This window comes from Aphidius gifuensis, linkage group LG6 (genome assembly GCF_014905175.1).
Source record: "Aphidius gifuensis isolate YNYX2018 linkage group LG6, ASM1490517v1, whole genome shotgun sequence".
Taxonomy (NCBI): domain Eukaryota; kingdom Metazoa; phylum Arthropoda; class Insecta; order Hymenoptera; family Braconidae; genus Aphidius; species Aphidius gifuensis.
Window position 1 is genome coordinate 14,900,080 of NC_057793.1, and position 17,419 is coordinate 14,917,498.

Below are 17,419 nucleotides of genomic sequence, written 5' to 3' on the forward strand. Positions count from 1 at the left end.
CTTTATCTTTCCATTTCGATAACCCTGACATAACTTTTCATCGTTTAGACAAATTATATTTCGATTATTATATTACAAATACTGGTTTATTCATTATTATAAGACTACTGAAAAAATATTATCCTCACTGCCTACGATATGCAGGATTTCGAACTTCACACACCAGATGGTCAGCGATGCGCTAAGATTTTTCCCCACTATTCGAGTACCTTAGACATTGGTATTTTACAGGTTTATTATATTTAATTATATTTAAATACATAGAGCCGAAGCATTATCATTGGTAACCAAAATGCTACGTTGGTCTCTTGTATCGAAATATCCTATTCGAAATATCACATTCCCTGTATATTTTTAATGATAATAAAAAAATTTATTTTGCTCTGAAATTTTAATGAGGTCACAATAATTTTTTCAAGAAACGGAATTCAACAGGCTGTAAGCTATCTTCTAGTTAAACATTCGATGGAAAAAGTATTGATTTTCTGTTGTCTAGGTCTAAATTTTTTATTTATTTGTTTGTGAATCGATCAGTTGTGTAATGCATTCAATGGCTATCTAGGAGAAATATACAGGTTATTTTTCTTTTATCACTGGTTCTAATAAAAAAGTGACAAACTGATTATGTACATTTTTTGAGAAGAAAATAATGAATATAAGATTGTAGCAATACATATAAAAACTTTTATAGTTTATCTTAATCTATTGGACATACTTAACAATCTGACAGTAATAACAATAACAATTTTTTTTCATTCTTTTATACAATCAACAATATATTTTAGAAAAATTTTTTTGTATTTATACTTAACAACATTAGAAATTTTATCTCATTCTTATTCGCATACAGTGCTTCAGATTGTGTTTCGTAAACAGGAATTTTCAATACCATTTGACATTGACAGCACAATCTTGGTGCAAATGAAAACATATTACTTGAGCTTTTTATTTGTCATATTACTCTATTTGGCACGTAAGTTTTCGTATTGACGTATTCGAAATTTTTACTTTGCAATAAATTGAGAAACGGAACGCTTACATTTTTTCCTCGTATTTCCGAGAGTGATATTTAGAGTGAGTTTTATTTGAGCAAAATATCACACAACTCAAAAAACTCCATGAAATATTATATTCTCAAACATTCTACTTTTTAATTTTTCCATAACAAATATTATTACGTATCGGGATATAAAGTATATGATTCCATGACATTACGATCCATGCTATTTCGAATCTGACATTCCGATCTCGCTATTATGACTCACCATTACGATTCACAACATGACAAACAACGGCATGTCAACCTGCGTTTTTCATCTATTTCATCAATTTAATAATTCATAAAAAATTATACTAAATATCTAATAGATATTACTATAATTGAAAAATGGAATTCATATACATCTTCATCAGTTCTGAATAATTTTCAACGAAAACCTAACGAGTACGAATGAAGAATAATACTACAAAATCAAATAAGTTCATTGGTCATGATAGTGTGGATCGGACGTCGTGAATCGTAATAGTGTGAGTCGAAATGTATGGGTCAAATTTTGAAAATCGGAATCACATGGATCGTAAAGTCGCGGTACCTAATGTTTATCGACATCATACTTTTTTTTTCCTTCTCGGATTCATTCGATACATTTCATGTGAGTTCTATTGATGAGTCAACATGTACTATTGATGTGCTTTTGATATTCATTTGTTCCGGTTCGTACACAACGTTAACTCCCTATGAATGTTCAGTTTTAGTTTTTCGAAATTAAGGAAAAAGTGGATCTTTAACTTGCTGAACGGAATGGGGTCTTTTCAACATAAATAAACAGTGAGTCTACATGAATTTCAGACTTACATTTTAATAAGTCGAAGATCAACTTGGTATTTTCCAATAAATTTCAATAAATAATCAGGTCAGTGTAAAAAAGAATATGTTGTTTGACGACATAGAAAAAATTACAAGTTCGAATAATAATGAAAACGAAAGATAAATCTACAATTCATGTACTTAAAAAAACCTCAATTTTTCATTCTGGTCGTTCATAATTTGAGTAGTAAAGATACATAAATTATACAAAAAGATGTCAAATTTTAAAGAATACACTTAAATAATTTGATAAATAAAAGAAAAAAATATAGTGGTTTTTATTATAATATTTTGTATTTAATATATCGAAATTGCTATTATAAAAAGTTCATTTTTTTTTCTTTTATTCAGCAATTATTTAACTTTATACTTTCAAATTTTCGCATTTTTATCTTATTTGACGTCTTCTTATTAATAAAATTATGAAGAAACAGAATAAAAAACTGAAACTTTATATATATATTACATTATACTTATTGTTGAGTAACTATATATATTTTTTTATGTTTATTATATTTTATTATTGTATATATATATATGTTTGAATTTACGATTTATTTATATGCAAGAAGATTTGTAATTTCATACATATAATTAAAAATAATATTATTTCGTCATGGTTAAATTGAAGTAGAAATTTAAGTACAAATATGATTTTCGTAAATTATTATTAGTTAAACAAAATAAGTAATAAAAACAAAAACACTAATTTTTTTTTTTTTTTTTTTCATCCAGCAAATTATTCAACTTTATACTCTAAAATTTTGCCATTTTTTTTATATTTCACGTCTTTCGATTGTTAAAGTTATGATAAATTGATAAACAGCTCATGTAAAATTGAGGCTTTTGGAGACATAAAACGTAAATTTATAATTTTGTTTTATATATTAGACCGGTCAAAAAAAAAAAAAAATTGTGTGTGTTAGTAGTACGCCTGAGCTAAGCGAAACTTCTTCCGCAGTTTGGTGAGTTTTTGTATTATGTAGATCGACTTAAGAATAAAAGTGTGAGAGGGAAAGAGATATATACACAATAGATCTAGATATAGGGAAAAAAAAACAAAAAATCATTTCATTTTATTGTTTTATTTAGTAACATTGACGTATGAAAATATTTTCACTTGCAAAAATTATATTTCTGTAGTTTCTAATAATTCATTTTCAGTCTGCTCAATCGGTATAGTAGTTATAATAGGTTTATGGCAACTGAAATATGATACGTAATTTTGAGATTGAACATTATGCAGCTATCGCATAATAATAGTATCGATGGCTGTTCCTGATCTGGTGGTTGATATTGCTGGATCATTATTCATTTGCAAATGGAAAACGTCATGTAAAACAGCTATTAGAGGCGCTGAATCAGGTGATGCAAAATTGAGATTAAAATCTCCACTCAAGATCAATGCATATTGATTTTCAACACCACTAAAAAGCGCTGCACCTTGATCAGTATATATTAATAGTGCTTTGTGAATAAATTTTATTATATCAGCTATTTCATTATTTGGAGAGATGTAAAGCGCAACTATTATTATTATTTTCTCGTTTGATGTAATGCATTCAGCGACACAATAATCACCAATTGGCGTTTGTCCCGATTTATGGAATAGTGTTTGTCCCACTTCCATAGTTATCGACAGACTGACAAGATTCGTTACATTATGTTTATTATGATAAATTGCAACTTCTGCTGTTCGAACATCTGGCCGCTTGTATTTTATAACGCAACGAAAATTCTGGAAATCAATATTTTCGTTGTTATGTAGCCAAGTTTTAGAAAACATGAGTATTTTTGAATTTTCAAAAACGTTATCTGAAATATCTTTTGCATGAGCTCAAAGTCTTCGAGCTCATGCAATTTAACAAGAAATTCTACGGTAACTAATTCACCGTTATTCTTCAATTTATATATTGTTTGAAGTAAAGAAGTCCATCTAATTTCATGAGCAGTGACAGTCAGGAATAATGTTGGTTTGCCCAATTGTCTGATCATTGCAAACAAAACTTTTTTCCATGAGCCCAGTACCAAGCTGAGTTAGGAATCGATCGTAAGAATGCAAGATTTGTTTCAAGAGAATCATTGATGTATTCTTCATCTTCTATTGGTTATTTGGTAATATTGATATCTTTGCCAACGTGTTCGAAAGCTATCGTAGGACAATCACGAATCCTTCATCTCATTATTTTCATAGCCATATACAACAGATGGCGTGGTGTAACACCTCGTCGATCGGAACGTCTCAACTTACTTGAAGCCGTTGTGAAAAGCTTCACTTGGACTTCTTCCCTGAAATTTCAAAATTGGCCAAGATGAAGTGCAGGAAAAGAAAGTTCATCAGCATGATCATCAAATAATAAGCTATGAGAAACTTGTGCTTGACCTGGTGACAGACAGAGATATTCATCTTTATTCCACATCAACGTCTCTTGTTGTGCTATGAGACAACATCATTGAAACTGTAAAGTGTGTGCTCGAGAAAAAGCTGTCAGTCAACCATTTCCAAAATCCAATGACGGAAGGACAACAGATTGACTAGAAATAGTCCACAGTGATGTAAACGGTCCATTTTGAAGCTCTTCTCATAGTGGTCACAGATTCTACATCACCTACATAGATGACTACTCAAGATGGGGTGGAGTATACTTTTTAAAATATAAACATAAAACGTTAGAAAAATTTAAAATATATAAATCTATGGTTGAAAATTTTACTGGCAAGAAAAATTAAAATGTTACAGACAGATAATGGTCGAGAATAATGCAATTCAAACGTTGATAAATTCCTACAAGAAAATGGAATCAAGAAGAGGTTGACTGTACCATATACACCACAACGAAATGGCATAGCTGAAAGAAAAAATAGAACATTGGATAAAATGGAAAGGTGCATGATAAGACATGCTGAAACACCTGGTATAGTTTGGGCTGAAGCAATCAATACAGCCAATTATATTCGCAACAGATGTCCAACAAAACCTTTAAATGGCAAAACGCCTTATGAGATATGGACAAATAAAATTCCAAACATTGACCATTTCCAAGTTTTTGGGACAATAGTATATGCCTTAGATAACAAAATAAACAAAGGCAAATTTGATTCACGAGCACATAAATGTATATTTGTTGGATATTAAGATACTTCAAAAGCGTACAGAACCCAAAAACTCGAAATATAATAATATGCCGCAGTGCAAAATTCATGGACGATAAGTATTATAATAAAAAGTATGAAGAAATTCCAGGTGAAGGTGGGGACATGGAATCATCAGTTAATAATGAATATATTCCAGACAATGAATCCATTGATGATTTTCAATTAGCTCCAGAAACACCTGTAAGAAAAAATCTACCAGATAAACCAAACAAGGCATCAATAAGAGGTCGTGGTAGACCAACTATACTGAGAACAGATGGGAAAGGTAGACCTAGAAAAATATATCAACAAACAAGAAACAATACAATAGAAATTGTAGATAGCTCTGAAGATGAAATTGCAAACCTAACTAAAGACCCAATTACGATTCAAGACGCCAAAAATTCTGATGATGCCGAAGAATGGCAACAAGCAATCGAGAATGAACGATTATCTGAAATTAAAAATAAAACATAGGATATTGTACCAAAACCAAAAGATAGAAAACCTATTGGTAACAGATACGTCTTCGAAACAAAAGAAATTCTTGGCTCTATATCTGGCAAAAAGAAAGTAAGATTAGTAGCTAGAGGATGCTCTCAAAAATCAGGTGAAGATTATTTTGAAACATTCTCACCAGTTGCAAGACTTACTTCAGTAAGAGTCATGGCTGCACTAGCAAAAGAATTTGGACTCATAATACATCAAATAGATGTCGTAACAACCTACCTAAATAGTGACTTGAATGAAAAAATATACATGAAGGTCCCTGAAGGGCTTGAAGATATGCTGACTAAAATGTTGTCAAGGAAACCTGTCAGATCGAGTAGCAGGTCATGTCAGACACACGCATTTTAGAAACAGCTGAAAATTGGAAAAATGAACTACACAATGAAAACAACAAAGTCTGTTTATTAAGAAAAGCAATATACGGTCTTAACAGGCTGGAGTTCAATGGAACAAAAACTGGTAACTGAATTGAAGAAACTAGCTCTACAACAGCTTACTCAGGATCCATGCATGTTTGTCGCCAGAGACAAACAAGACATCATGATAATATTAATATATGCGGATAACATGCTCATTGCATCTGCTCATATTACATGGATAAATGAAATTAAATCATCACTCTCCAAAGTGTTTTAAATGAAAAATCTTGGTGAAGTAAATCGATGTTTAGGTATTTAGCAGGCCTAAAGTAAATGATGTAATACAATTAAGTCAGAAGAAATACATAGAGGATATTCTTGAAAGATTAGATATGTCAAACTGCAAGCCAGTCTCGACTCCTATCGAGGCTAACTGCAATCTAGAGAAACCAAAGAATATAAATAATGATGATGCTATCTTAGTCAATTTAACTAATGTTACTGAACATTGGAAATCAGCGAAAAGACTTTTCAGATATTTAAAAGGCAGTATAGATACCAAGCGTGTATATAAGAGAACTGTTAAACAACTGTATGGTGTTGCTGATGCTGGTTGGGCAGGTGACAGAAATAATAGAAAATCATATAATGGATATGCTTTCATATTGGCTGGTGCCAGTATATCATGTGAATCAAGAAAGCAAAGCACTATCGCGTTATTCAGCACTGAAGCCGAATATATGGCCTTATCAGAGTCAACTAGAGAGGCTATTGAGAGACTTGCAAGAGCTATTTAATCAGATTGGTATGTTAATAGAACATACAACTATTTACGATGACAAACGGAGTGCTCAAAAGTTTGTATTCAGTCAAGCCTATCATTCTCGCACTAAACACAAGTTCAATCATTTTATCCGAGATGTCTATAAACAAGGGCGAGTAACACCATCATACTTATCAACTGATAAGATGCCAGCAGACATGCTAACTAAGAGGTTAACATCCACAAAGCTAACAAGCTGTAGCCGAGGACTTGGTCTACAAATGACATGAACAACATGTTCTACGTCATCATTTTTGAGAGAAGGTGTCGGAGATACAAAGTCTGATGACACGTCTCTGACCAAATATATTCAATTCAAATATAACAATTGCTACACTACCGGACACAAATCTTAACTTACAGGCTGACACTAAACAAACACACATAACCATACACTACACACCTGTCTTTCCATTTAGCTCACACACACACACTATATGCACCCCTATATAATATATTCATTCCAGTTCCGGCCACCGTGCACCTCACACTCTTGTCTCGCATTACATATTTTCTGACTGCTAATTTAAATAAATTGAATAAATGTAACCAATAATATTAAATTGTACTTGTAATTTCTGATCTACCCTCACATAACCAACAACATTATTATTGTTCTTATTTTTTAACTTCATCGAGACTTATTTCTCATTTATTTATTAGTATTGCACTTATCTTCAATGTTAGTATAGTTCCGTTTTTTGATTTATTTTTTTATCACTTGACACTGGATAGTTTATAATTTTGTATTAATTTACTTATTGTTTTCGTATTTAGATATTGTTTTATTTAATTGTTTCAATTTATTATTTTAATGAACGTTACAAACCGATCAGCTGCACAAGCGTAAATAAAATACATTGGCAACGCACCTTTACACACATTTATCTTCTTTCATACTCGTAGCCACTCACTCACTCACTCTCACAAGTAAAATAGGCAAACGCTTGCTCGGTCTAAGCGTTGGCTTGCTTCAAACGTTACATGGCCGACACACTCTTTTTTTTCACTACCCTGCGTAAAAGAGTTTCAATTCAAAAAAAAAAAAAATTGTGTGTGTTAGCAGTACGCGCGGGGGCAGTGAAAGTCCTTTCGCTGTGTGTCAAGTTATTTGTAACAATTTCAATAATATCAACAATCAATTAATCAATGATGATAATAATGATATTGATAATGTTAATAATATAAATGATGATATCAATATGATATTTATAATAATAATATTAATCATATTGATAATATTATCAATATTATATCGTTATTATTCTTAATACCATTGATATAAATTATTAACATTATTATTGATATTAACAATAATATTTATAAAAATAATATTCGAAATATAAATACTAATAATTATTCATATTTATATTTGAATATTATTGTCAGTTGTGATATTATCATTATTGTATTATTATTTTCATTATTATTATTGTTATTTCTATTACATACTATGAATTAATGAATATAGGTATATTAATACAATATTATTATTATTATTAACAATAATTCTAATAATATTAAGTAGAATAATAATGTCAATAATTATATAAATGACATTAATCATATTAATAACAACATTTATAATAATAATATTCGAAACCTAAATCCTCGAAATTATTATTATTATATTTTGATTATTATTAATATTATTAATATCGTTGTTATTATTACTAATATTCTATTGATATTGTTATTATCGATGATATTATTGGAGTTACTGTTTTTATTTCTATTTATACTGTGGTTATATATTAATAATATTATTATCGATAATAATATCAATATAATATTAGTAATAATATCAGTGGTATTAATTATATTAATAATAACATTTATAATAATAATTTTCAAAATATGATAATTATTAATATTTATATTTGAATATTATTGTCAGTATAAATATTATTATTATTATTATTATCACTGATATTATTATCAATCGATAATATTATTGTTATTATTAATAATATGATTAATACCATTGATATTATCATTAATATTATATTAATATTATTATTATCGATGATATTATTGAAATTATTGTTGTTATTTTTATTTATACTATGGTTCTATATATTAATAATATTATCATGAATAACAATAATTCCAATAATATTATGAAGAATAATAATATCAATATAATATTAGTATCAATATCAATGATATTAATATACCAATAATAATTTTAAATTGAGTATATTCATTTTTATTTTTTTCATTCATTATTTTTTGTAAACGCTGCAAACCGCTCAGCTACACTATTGGCAACGCACACACACACTTTTATTCTCAGCATATCTCTTTTCTCGCTTGTAGTCACTCACTCATTCACTCTCATTAGTTATATGGGCAATCACTTGCTCGGTCTACGCGTTCGCTCGTTTGACGTTTCAAACATTGGCTTGTTCCGAGCGTTGGCTCGCTCCGAGCGTTACATGGCCGACACGCTGTTTTTTTTCACTACCCTGCGAAAAGAAGTTACACTTCAAAATTTTAAGCCTCTTATCTTGACTCCAGTGGTTCCTTACGAATTTTTTCTTTTCCTGTCTAATGAACATGGGAAAATTCTTTTTTTTTCACTTAAAAAATTATAACTTGTAACTTGTTAATAATAATAACAATAATAATAATCACCACACTATTGGCAACGCACACACACACACACACACACACACATTCACACATATTCAAAGCATATCTCCTTTCTTACTCGTAGCCACTTACTTTCTCATTCTTATTAGTTGTATGGGCAAACGCTTGCTCGGTCTGAGCATTCGCTTGCGCTGAGCGTTGGCTTGCTCCGAGCATTATATGGCCAACACACTGTTTTTTTTTACTACCCCTCGTGAAGAAGTTTGACTTCAAAAATATATCAAGACGCTCTCAACCTGCCAATGTTTTATTTCAATAAAGGTTTAATATATTTCTATATTATAGTAGGGGGTGCCCTCGGGCTTTCATTAAAAAAATAAATTTCCGGTAGCAAATAAGCGCCTGCAGGGTGCGACAAACGTGACCTGTAATAGCATTGAGTCTCAATTATTTATTTTTGGATTTATTTGTCTTCTACGTTTTTTATTTCTTTATAAATTCGAAAATCAACTTTCGTGGGCAAATAAGTGCCCAAAGGGCGCAACTAAGAAGGCATAGAATAGCATTTGTCCTTAATTTTTTGATTTGGAATTCATTTACACCCTTTATTTTCTTTTTTGTTGAAATAAAAAATATATTTCAGGGGGCAAATGAGTGCCCGAAGGCCCTGGTAGAAATTCGACGTCGGGCCCGACTTAATATCGACATAACGTGTTTAACCTAAAAATTTTTCCCTATGCTTATACATGTTATCTCGATATTAAGTCGGGCCCGACGTCGATTCGACGGAGCATTTCTACCAGGGAGGCGCGACCAGCTAATTCATTTTTTCATGAATGAAAGTTCAATATATTTTTTCGTTTAGAAATAAATTTCCGTTGGCAAATGAGCGCCTGAAAGGCGTGACTAACAATACATGTAATGGCGTTCGTTTTTGGCAGGTGAGTAACATTTCAGTATTACATGACACGTTAGTAGCGCTATTTGGGTGCTCATTTGTCGCCAGGCATTTGTTTTTAATTTTAACAATCATAAAACACATAAGGAACAGATGAATTCTTAATCAAAAAATTACCGACAAACTCTATTACATGTCTTGTTTATCGCGCCCTTTAGGCGATTTTTTGCCCACGGAAGTTTATAATTTAATTTAACATATATAAAATATAGAAGACAGACAAATTTAAAAAAAAAAAATTGAAATTTAATGCTGTTACGGGTAACGTTTGTCGCCCTCTTCGGGCGCTCATTTACCACTACGAATTTATTTTCTGAACAAAAGCTTGAAGGCGCCCTCCACTATAATAAAGAAATATTAAACCTTTATTCATTAGAATAACATATTGGCAGGTCAAAAATATGTTTGAGCGTATTTCTTTCATATTTTAGGGGACCTTTATTTAATCCTCAATCCTCAATTTTTAAAATAATAATAATTATTATAATTATAATGATAAATTTATCAAGTCTTTATGCATTTTATTTTCCTACACGATTCAGCCTCAATTCAACCTCGTTTCGACGTAAATATCATCAACTTTCAACTTCGAATAAAGGTACTATTTGACGTCAAAATGAGCTTGAATCAAGGTTGAAGCGGGTTAAAAAAGAAAATAACCAAAAACTCTGTAAATTTATTATTATTACAGTTTTTTATCATCACCTCCATGTTTAAAACAAACAACACTATTGATTCCTCTCCAGAATACCAATTAATTAAGTTTTGCCGTGTATGTATTATTTTCCGCCTCGTTTCGACGTCGAATAGTGTAACATTTCTACACAGAACCGAGCTTGGTCTTTCACGTCAAAACGAGGTTTAGTGTCGACTAATTTCTACCTGGGCATTGATGATGAATTAAATCTTTCTTTTAGTATTAGTATTTTATTGTCTAACCCGATTCAACCTTGTTTCGACATCGCATATAAGCATAAAAAATTTATTGAAGTTGATTCAACGAGCAGTTTCATTTTTTACCGCTACAGGGAATTGTATTATAAAAATACATACACGGAAACTCGGGATGTTCAATGATAATATTCAATAGTATGTTTTTATTTTCAATAAAACTATGGCTGACTTTCCAGAAATTTACTGAGATTCCACCACATTTAGGAAAAATTCTTTCAGTGCAACATCAATAGTCGAAATAACAATATAACGGTCATAACTGTATATCTTGTCATTGTTGAGTGGGTCTTTACGCTTACCGCACTAAACTGACGCATATATCTTAAAATAGTATATTATATAACTAGTACGTGAAGTAGGTGATTCTTGCACGATTTTAAAGTTGTCAATACGAGTCCCCAGGAGTTGAGAACGAGCTGACGGCGAGTCAAAAACGACACCTTCAAAGTCGTAGAAAATTCGACACCTTCTTCACGTACAAGTTATATACAATATTTTTTGACATGAAGTTTGTAATAAGGACGCTATTTTGCGCTAATATTGTGCGTAAGGAGATACTTTTACGCACGATTTTTTAACAAGAAATTGGTGCGTAATGGCGTCTTTTACAAACAGAGTGTCAAAAAATAAACTTCCGCAATGACATATTCCAACAATATGAAAATAAAAAGTATCGTAAAAAACTGTTGATTAATTGAAATATAGAATATAGATATATAATAAAGCTATAATACATATATGAAAAAAGTACTTTTAAGTACATATATATCCTACACATACTTTTATGTCTGATTCGATGAAAAAAATTACGTTTTTTCGCCATAACGACGTACAGATTCTTTCAACATGATATATCATTACTTAACTCTAGTGATTCTCATAGTCGGGCATAAAACGCTATTTCTACTCAGACTAGTTTAGCTAATCTATCTGATAATTAGGTGGTGCATAAACTGCTACGGGATCATTATCTAGTCATTTATCATTTATTACAGGAAGCTGTTACTTTTTGTGTTGAGTGTTAAGCGTTGACTTTTCATAATAAAATACACAAATATTTTATTGGTCATTTCGCTAGGCCAGTGATGAAATTGATCCAGTTACACGTTATTTTTACATCTACCGGCTTGCTAACATCACAGAACAGTCTCAATTTCAGCTATTTCCGTCCGTGTTGACCCCTCTTCTCGTAATCTGTTATTAAGAGTAAAGAATCATATCAATAATATGACATTAGTTTTTAGTTTCCGATAAGGCGATTTAATACCTATAAATTTCAGTGGGTAAAAATCCTTCTGCAAACTCTGTTGTTGCAATTATGCTTCGTGTCATGTTCCTTGGCCTCGCTACTTCCACAGTATTTAGATATCTGTTGAAATTAATGATTCAATTAAGTCGCTATTATTTTGACTTGGGTGAAAAATTAACATTTTATTCTGCTTGAGTCTTAGTTCAACTGGGGGTCAAATTTTATAAAAATAATTATAACTCGTTTTTAGAACATGTTGCTTGAAAATTTTATAACCGAGTTTCTGAAGACTGAGGCGACAACCATCAGCCAATGATATTTACGAAAATTTCACTCTGTACTCCCCTTTTAGTGCCAGGGAAAACTACCTGATTACTTTGGCAACCAACCACTGGTAGGATTATAAACCGGAGCAATGGTCACTACGGACGATTCATTCGGCAGTGATCTACATCTTCGAGAAATAGCAGAAAAACGTGGCCCATGCAGACCAAGTTATTTCATTGCATATAAGTGGACATGATTTTTTCAAAAAGAAGATATCATAATCTAGCGAGATAGTATGCTCCCGCGCATATTCGATGTCTCCTACCACATTGACCGGTCATGTGACATTGTCAATGTGGTGTTACTTGTGTATATATATGTGTGTAATTGAGAGTCTGCTCTTTTCTCTGCGAGTCCAGCCACCAAGCTAAACGGTGCGACCGAACTATCTTGTAAAAGTGTATTGGTGATATGGCTTTGCCACCTCACAAACTCATAACATATATATTTGTATTGTATGTAAATTATCTGCATCGTGTTAATAACCTGTCTTATAAAATAAATTTTTTTTTTTTTTTCAATATTGAAATTAAAATTGTGTATAATTGTTTGAATGATTAAAGAGTAAGAGACTAAATATTGAATATCTTGAAGAAATAAAATTAGTCTACTTACAAATGGATTCCAATTAGAGGCTCGACCAGGAGGTGAGAAAAAGAGAAAATATAAATATTTGATAAAATAAAGAGAGTAATTTAGTTGTGAGCATACTTACAAATGGCTCCCAACTAGAGGCTCAACCACGAGGTGAGAAAAAAGGTAAAAATATAAGTAGTCAATGATCGCATAAAATACATTATCAAGAGAAAAAAAAATTTTGAGAGCCATCTAGACTCGCGGGTTTATTATGTGTAAACATCTTCGGCGTGTTTCTACGAAAAATTCCTACGAATGCGCAAAGTGGTTAAAAATGGAGTTGAAATATGAAAAAAACGGCTATTTATCGGTTATATGTCGTATAGTTATTGAATTAACGAATTATTCTCAAATTTCATAATGGCAATCAATAGAAATCGTCGGGGAGAAGAAAATGTTTTTAAAAAAATTGCGATATCTCGAATAGTTTTCGAGTTATAAGATTTTTTAAAATTTCGATATATCGATTTTTTTTTTTATTAATTTAATAATGGAAGTCGATTAAACTCATCAAGGAGAAAAAAAAATCGAATACAATTTTTTGATCGCGAGAATAGTTTTCGAATTATCGATATCTTTCTAATGTTAATGATAATTTTCTTCATAATTGATAATATAATGGAGCTAAGTAAAGAAATAAAGCTAAGTAAAAAATATAGCCAAGTAAAAAATATAGCTAAGTGAAAAAAATAGGTAAGTAAAAAATATAGCTAAGTTAAAAATATAGCTGGTGAAATTATGTAGATATTGTGTGTTTGGCTATAAATATATAGCTAAGTAAAAAAAATAGCTAAGTAAAAGATATAGCTGATAAAATTATGTAGGTATTGTGTGTTTGGCTATAAATATAGCTAAGTAAAAAAAATAGCTAAGTAAAACATATAGCTAAGTGAAAAATATAGCTAAGTAAAAATATTGCTAAGTTAAAAATATAGCTAAGTAAAAAATATATAGCTAAGTAAAAAATATAGCTAAGTAAAAAATATAGCTAAGTAAAATTATGTAGATATTGTGTGTTTGGCTATAAATATAGCTAAGTAAAAAATATAGATAAGTAAAAAAAATAGCTATGTAAAAAATATAGCTAAGTAAAAAACCTAGCGACCAAGTAAAAAAAAACTTGGATATATTCATTCTTTTCGAAAAAAAAATATATATTCGTGCTTAACAATACGCGACAATCAATAATTAGCAGTTTTTTTGAAAAAAAAACAAAAATTTCGACTTTTTTTTGTTTAGAAAAAAAATTGTATACATTTTAAAAAAAATATCGATAATTTGATAACTATTCGATATAAAAATTTTTATTGGGCTTTTTTTTTAGCTTATTAAATTAGCTATTGATATTAAAAAAAAAAACTTAATATATCGAAAAATATAAGTTATTATAACTCGAAAACTATTCGCGATATCGAATTTTTTTATGTTGACTTTTTTTTTTACTTGACGAGATTCATTGATGGCCATTATTAAATTTGAGAATTAATCGTTATTTCAATAACTATACGATATATAACCGATAAATAGCCGTTTTTCCATATTTCAACTCCATTTTTAACCACTGCGCATTCGTATGAATTTTTTCCGTATTTTTCCCGTAATCGTGAGAAAATTTTCTATAAAAACCGAATAAAAAAACATGTTGTCTCGGTTATGATAATATCTTCTGAAATTCTTCTGTACAATTACAATAATAATTTTCTCTTTTAAACTAACACATCAGTCATCAATGTCTATTTCTCTTTTTTTAAAACATAAAATTAGTCAATATTATAAATAAATTATTATTGTATAATAATTCAATATTATATTTTGAATTTAGGAAATATTATTTTATATAAACAATAATAATAGGTATATTAATCTTGTAAATGAAAAATACTCGCATATGCATGTATATATATTAGAGTGGTCCTTAAAAAGGCTATGGTGGAATTTGATCACTCTTACCCCCTCATTTAGTTAGAAATATATAAACAAAAATTCTCTCAAATTTTCAGAATTTTTACTCAACATTAACCCGTGCCGCAAAAGCTTTTTCTATTTTCGATTTCGGGATTTTTAGCAAGATAACGATATTCATAGAGACAAGATTTTATGAGTAATATTAGAACGTCATTGCAAGCAAAAAATATTGGTCACAGCAGAACTTCGATATCTCAAATACTTTTCGAGGTATCGAAGAAACATGATATTGAATTTTTCTTTTCGTCATTTTTTTAGTAGATAAATAGTTTAGTAAAAAAAAAAAATTTTGAAATCGATTTTATTAGTATTTTTTACGAGGAATATTGTGGTTCAAACAGAAATATCGTACCTTCAACAGATTTCGAGATACTGAGCTTTAAAGGTAAAATATATCGAAATATATTACTAACTTTTCATTGATTTGATATTTTTAAATAATTATAAATTCAAAAAAAATCAATATTAATAATGATTCTAGTAAGATTTTTTACGGAGAAAAACAATAGTGATGATAAAAAATCAATATCTCTATCGATTTTCGAGACATCGATTATTGAAAATTAAAAATATCGATATATTTATAAGATGACGAGTTGTAACTAGAAAAAACTAGATTCCATAGTTATATTCCAACTTGAATAAAAGGATATAACTTTCGGTTTTAATGAAATAATGTAAAAGCCAACTGGCAAGAGTTTATGATGGTGAAGCTGCCCCTTCCACATTTCTTTTCATAAGAGCCCACCAGAGTGAGTGAGTGAGAGCTATGCTTCCCCACCATAAATTCTTGCCAGTCGGCTTTTAGCTGATGAAAAGATGCAGCTAAAGAAGCAATTATGCCGGTAAAATAACGTAGATATTGTCCCTGGTAGAAATAATCTCTCCAGATTTTCCCCGGATTTCTCATGATTTCTCCGGACTTACTCCGGATTTTCTACGTAATTGAGACTTTCGGAGATATTTATCGAGTAATCTCCAGACTATTTCTATAATATCTCCGCATCTTTTCTGGAATTTTCGCTTTAAAAACAAACACAAAAAATCGGAAGAATCAATAAAGAAACTAGAAATAAGAGTTTACCTACGAAAAAGGAAAAAGAAATTTTGTCTGAAAAATTCCGGAGAAAATCAGGAAAAACTCTGGAATAATATCTCCGGAAGTCTCAATTGCGTAGAAAATCCGGAAAGAGTATTTTTACCAGGGGTGTGTTTGGCTATAATTAGGACTAAGTAAAAGATCTAGCGGCTAAGTGAAAAATCCAGGTGAGGAAAAGATGTAGCTGAAGAAAAGAACGTAGCGGGTAAAATAATGTAGATATTGTATGTTTAGCTATAATTAAGGCTAAATAAAAGATATAGCAAAGGTCAAGATATAGCTGAGAAAAGATCTAGCGGCTATAGGCAAAACATTTTTCTTTATCCAAGTTGGAATATGACTATGGAATCTAGTTTTTTCTAGTTACAACTCGTCATCTTATGAATATATCGATATTTTTAATTTTCAATAATCGATGTCTCGAAAATGGATAGAGATATTGAATTTTTATCATCACTATTGTTTTTCTCCGTAAAAAATCTTACTAGAATCATTATTAATATTGATTTTTTTTTTAATTTATAATTATTTAAAAATATCAAATCAATGAAAAGTTAGTAATATATTTCGATATATTTTACCTTTAAAGCTCAGTATCTCGAAATCTGTTGAAGGTACGATATTTCTGTTTGAACCACAATATTCCTCGTAAAAAATACTAATAAAATCGATTTCAAATTTTTTTTTTTTTTACTAAACTATTTATCTACTAAAAAAATGACGAAAAGAAAAATTCAATATCATGTTTCTTCGATACCTCGAAACGTATTCGAGATATCGAAGTTCTGTTGCGACCAATATTTTTTGCTTGCAATGACGTTCTAATATTACTCATAAAATCTTGTCTCTATGAATATCGTAATCTTGCTAAAAATCCCGAAATCGAAAATAGAAAAAGCTTTTGCGGCACGGGTTAATGTTGACTAAAAATTCTGAAAATTT

At 30.0% G+C, this 17,419-nt stretch overlaps 1 protein-coding gene across 7 annotated transcripts in view; it reads right to left on the reverse strand.

Annotated features, from left to right (window-relative positions):
* LOC122859542 (glutamate receptor ionotropic, NMDA 2B) overlaps nucleotides 1-17,419 on the reverse strand; it is a 414,324-nt gene that overhangs the window by 9,986 nt on the left and 386,919 nt on the right. For 3 of the 7 annotated variants that reach the window (XM_044163195.1, XM_044163204.1, XM_044163203.1), the window contains 2 exons: nucleotides 12,469-12,570; nucleotides 8,865-12,395 (listed from right to left, as the gene is read on the reverse strand). The exons of the other annotated variants lie outside the window; for them this stretch is intronic. In XM_044163195.1, the coding sequence (XP_044019130.1) occupies nucleotides 12,338-12,395; nucleotides 12,469-12,570 (160 nt within the window). In that variant the 3' untranslated portion in view covers nucleotides 8,865-12,337. Of the gene's footprint in view, nucleotides 1-8,864; nucleotides 12,396-12,468; nucleotides 12,571-17,419 lie in introns of those variants that run through there. 7 annotated transcript variants of the gene reach the window in all.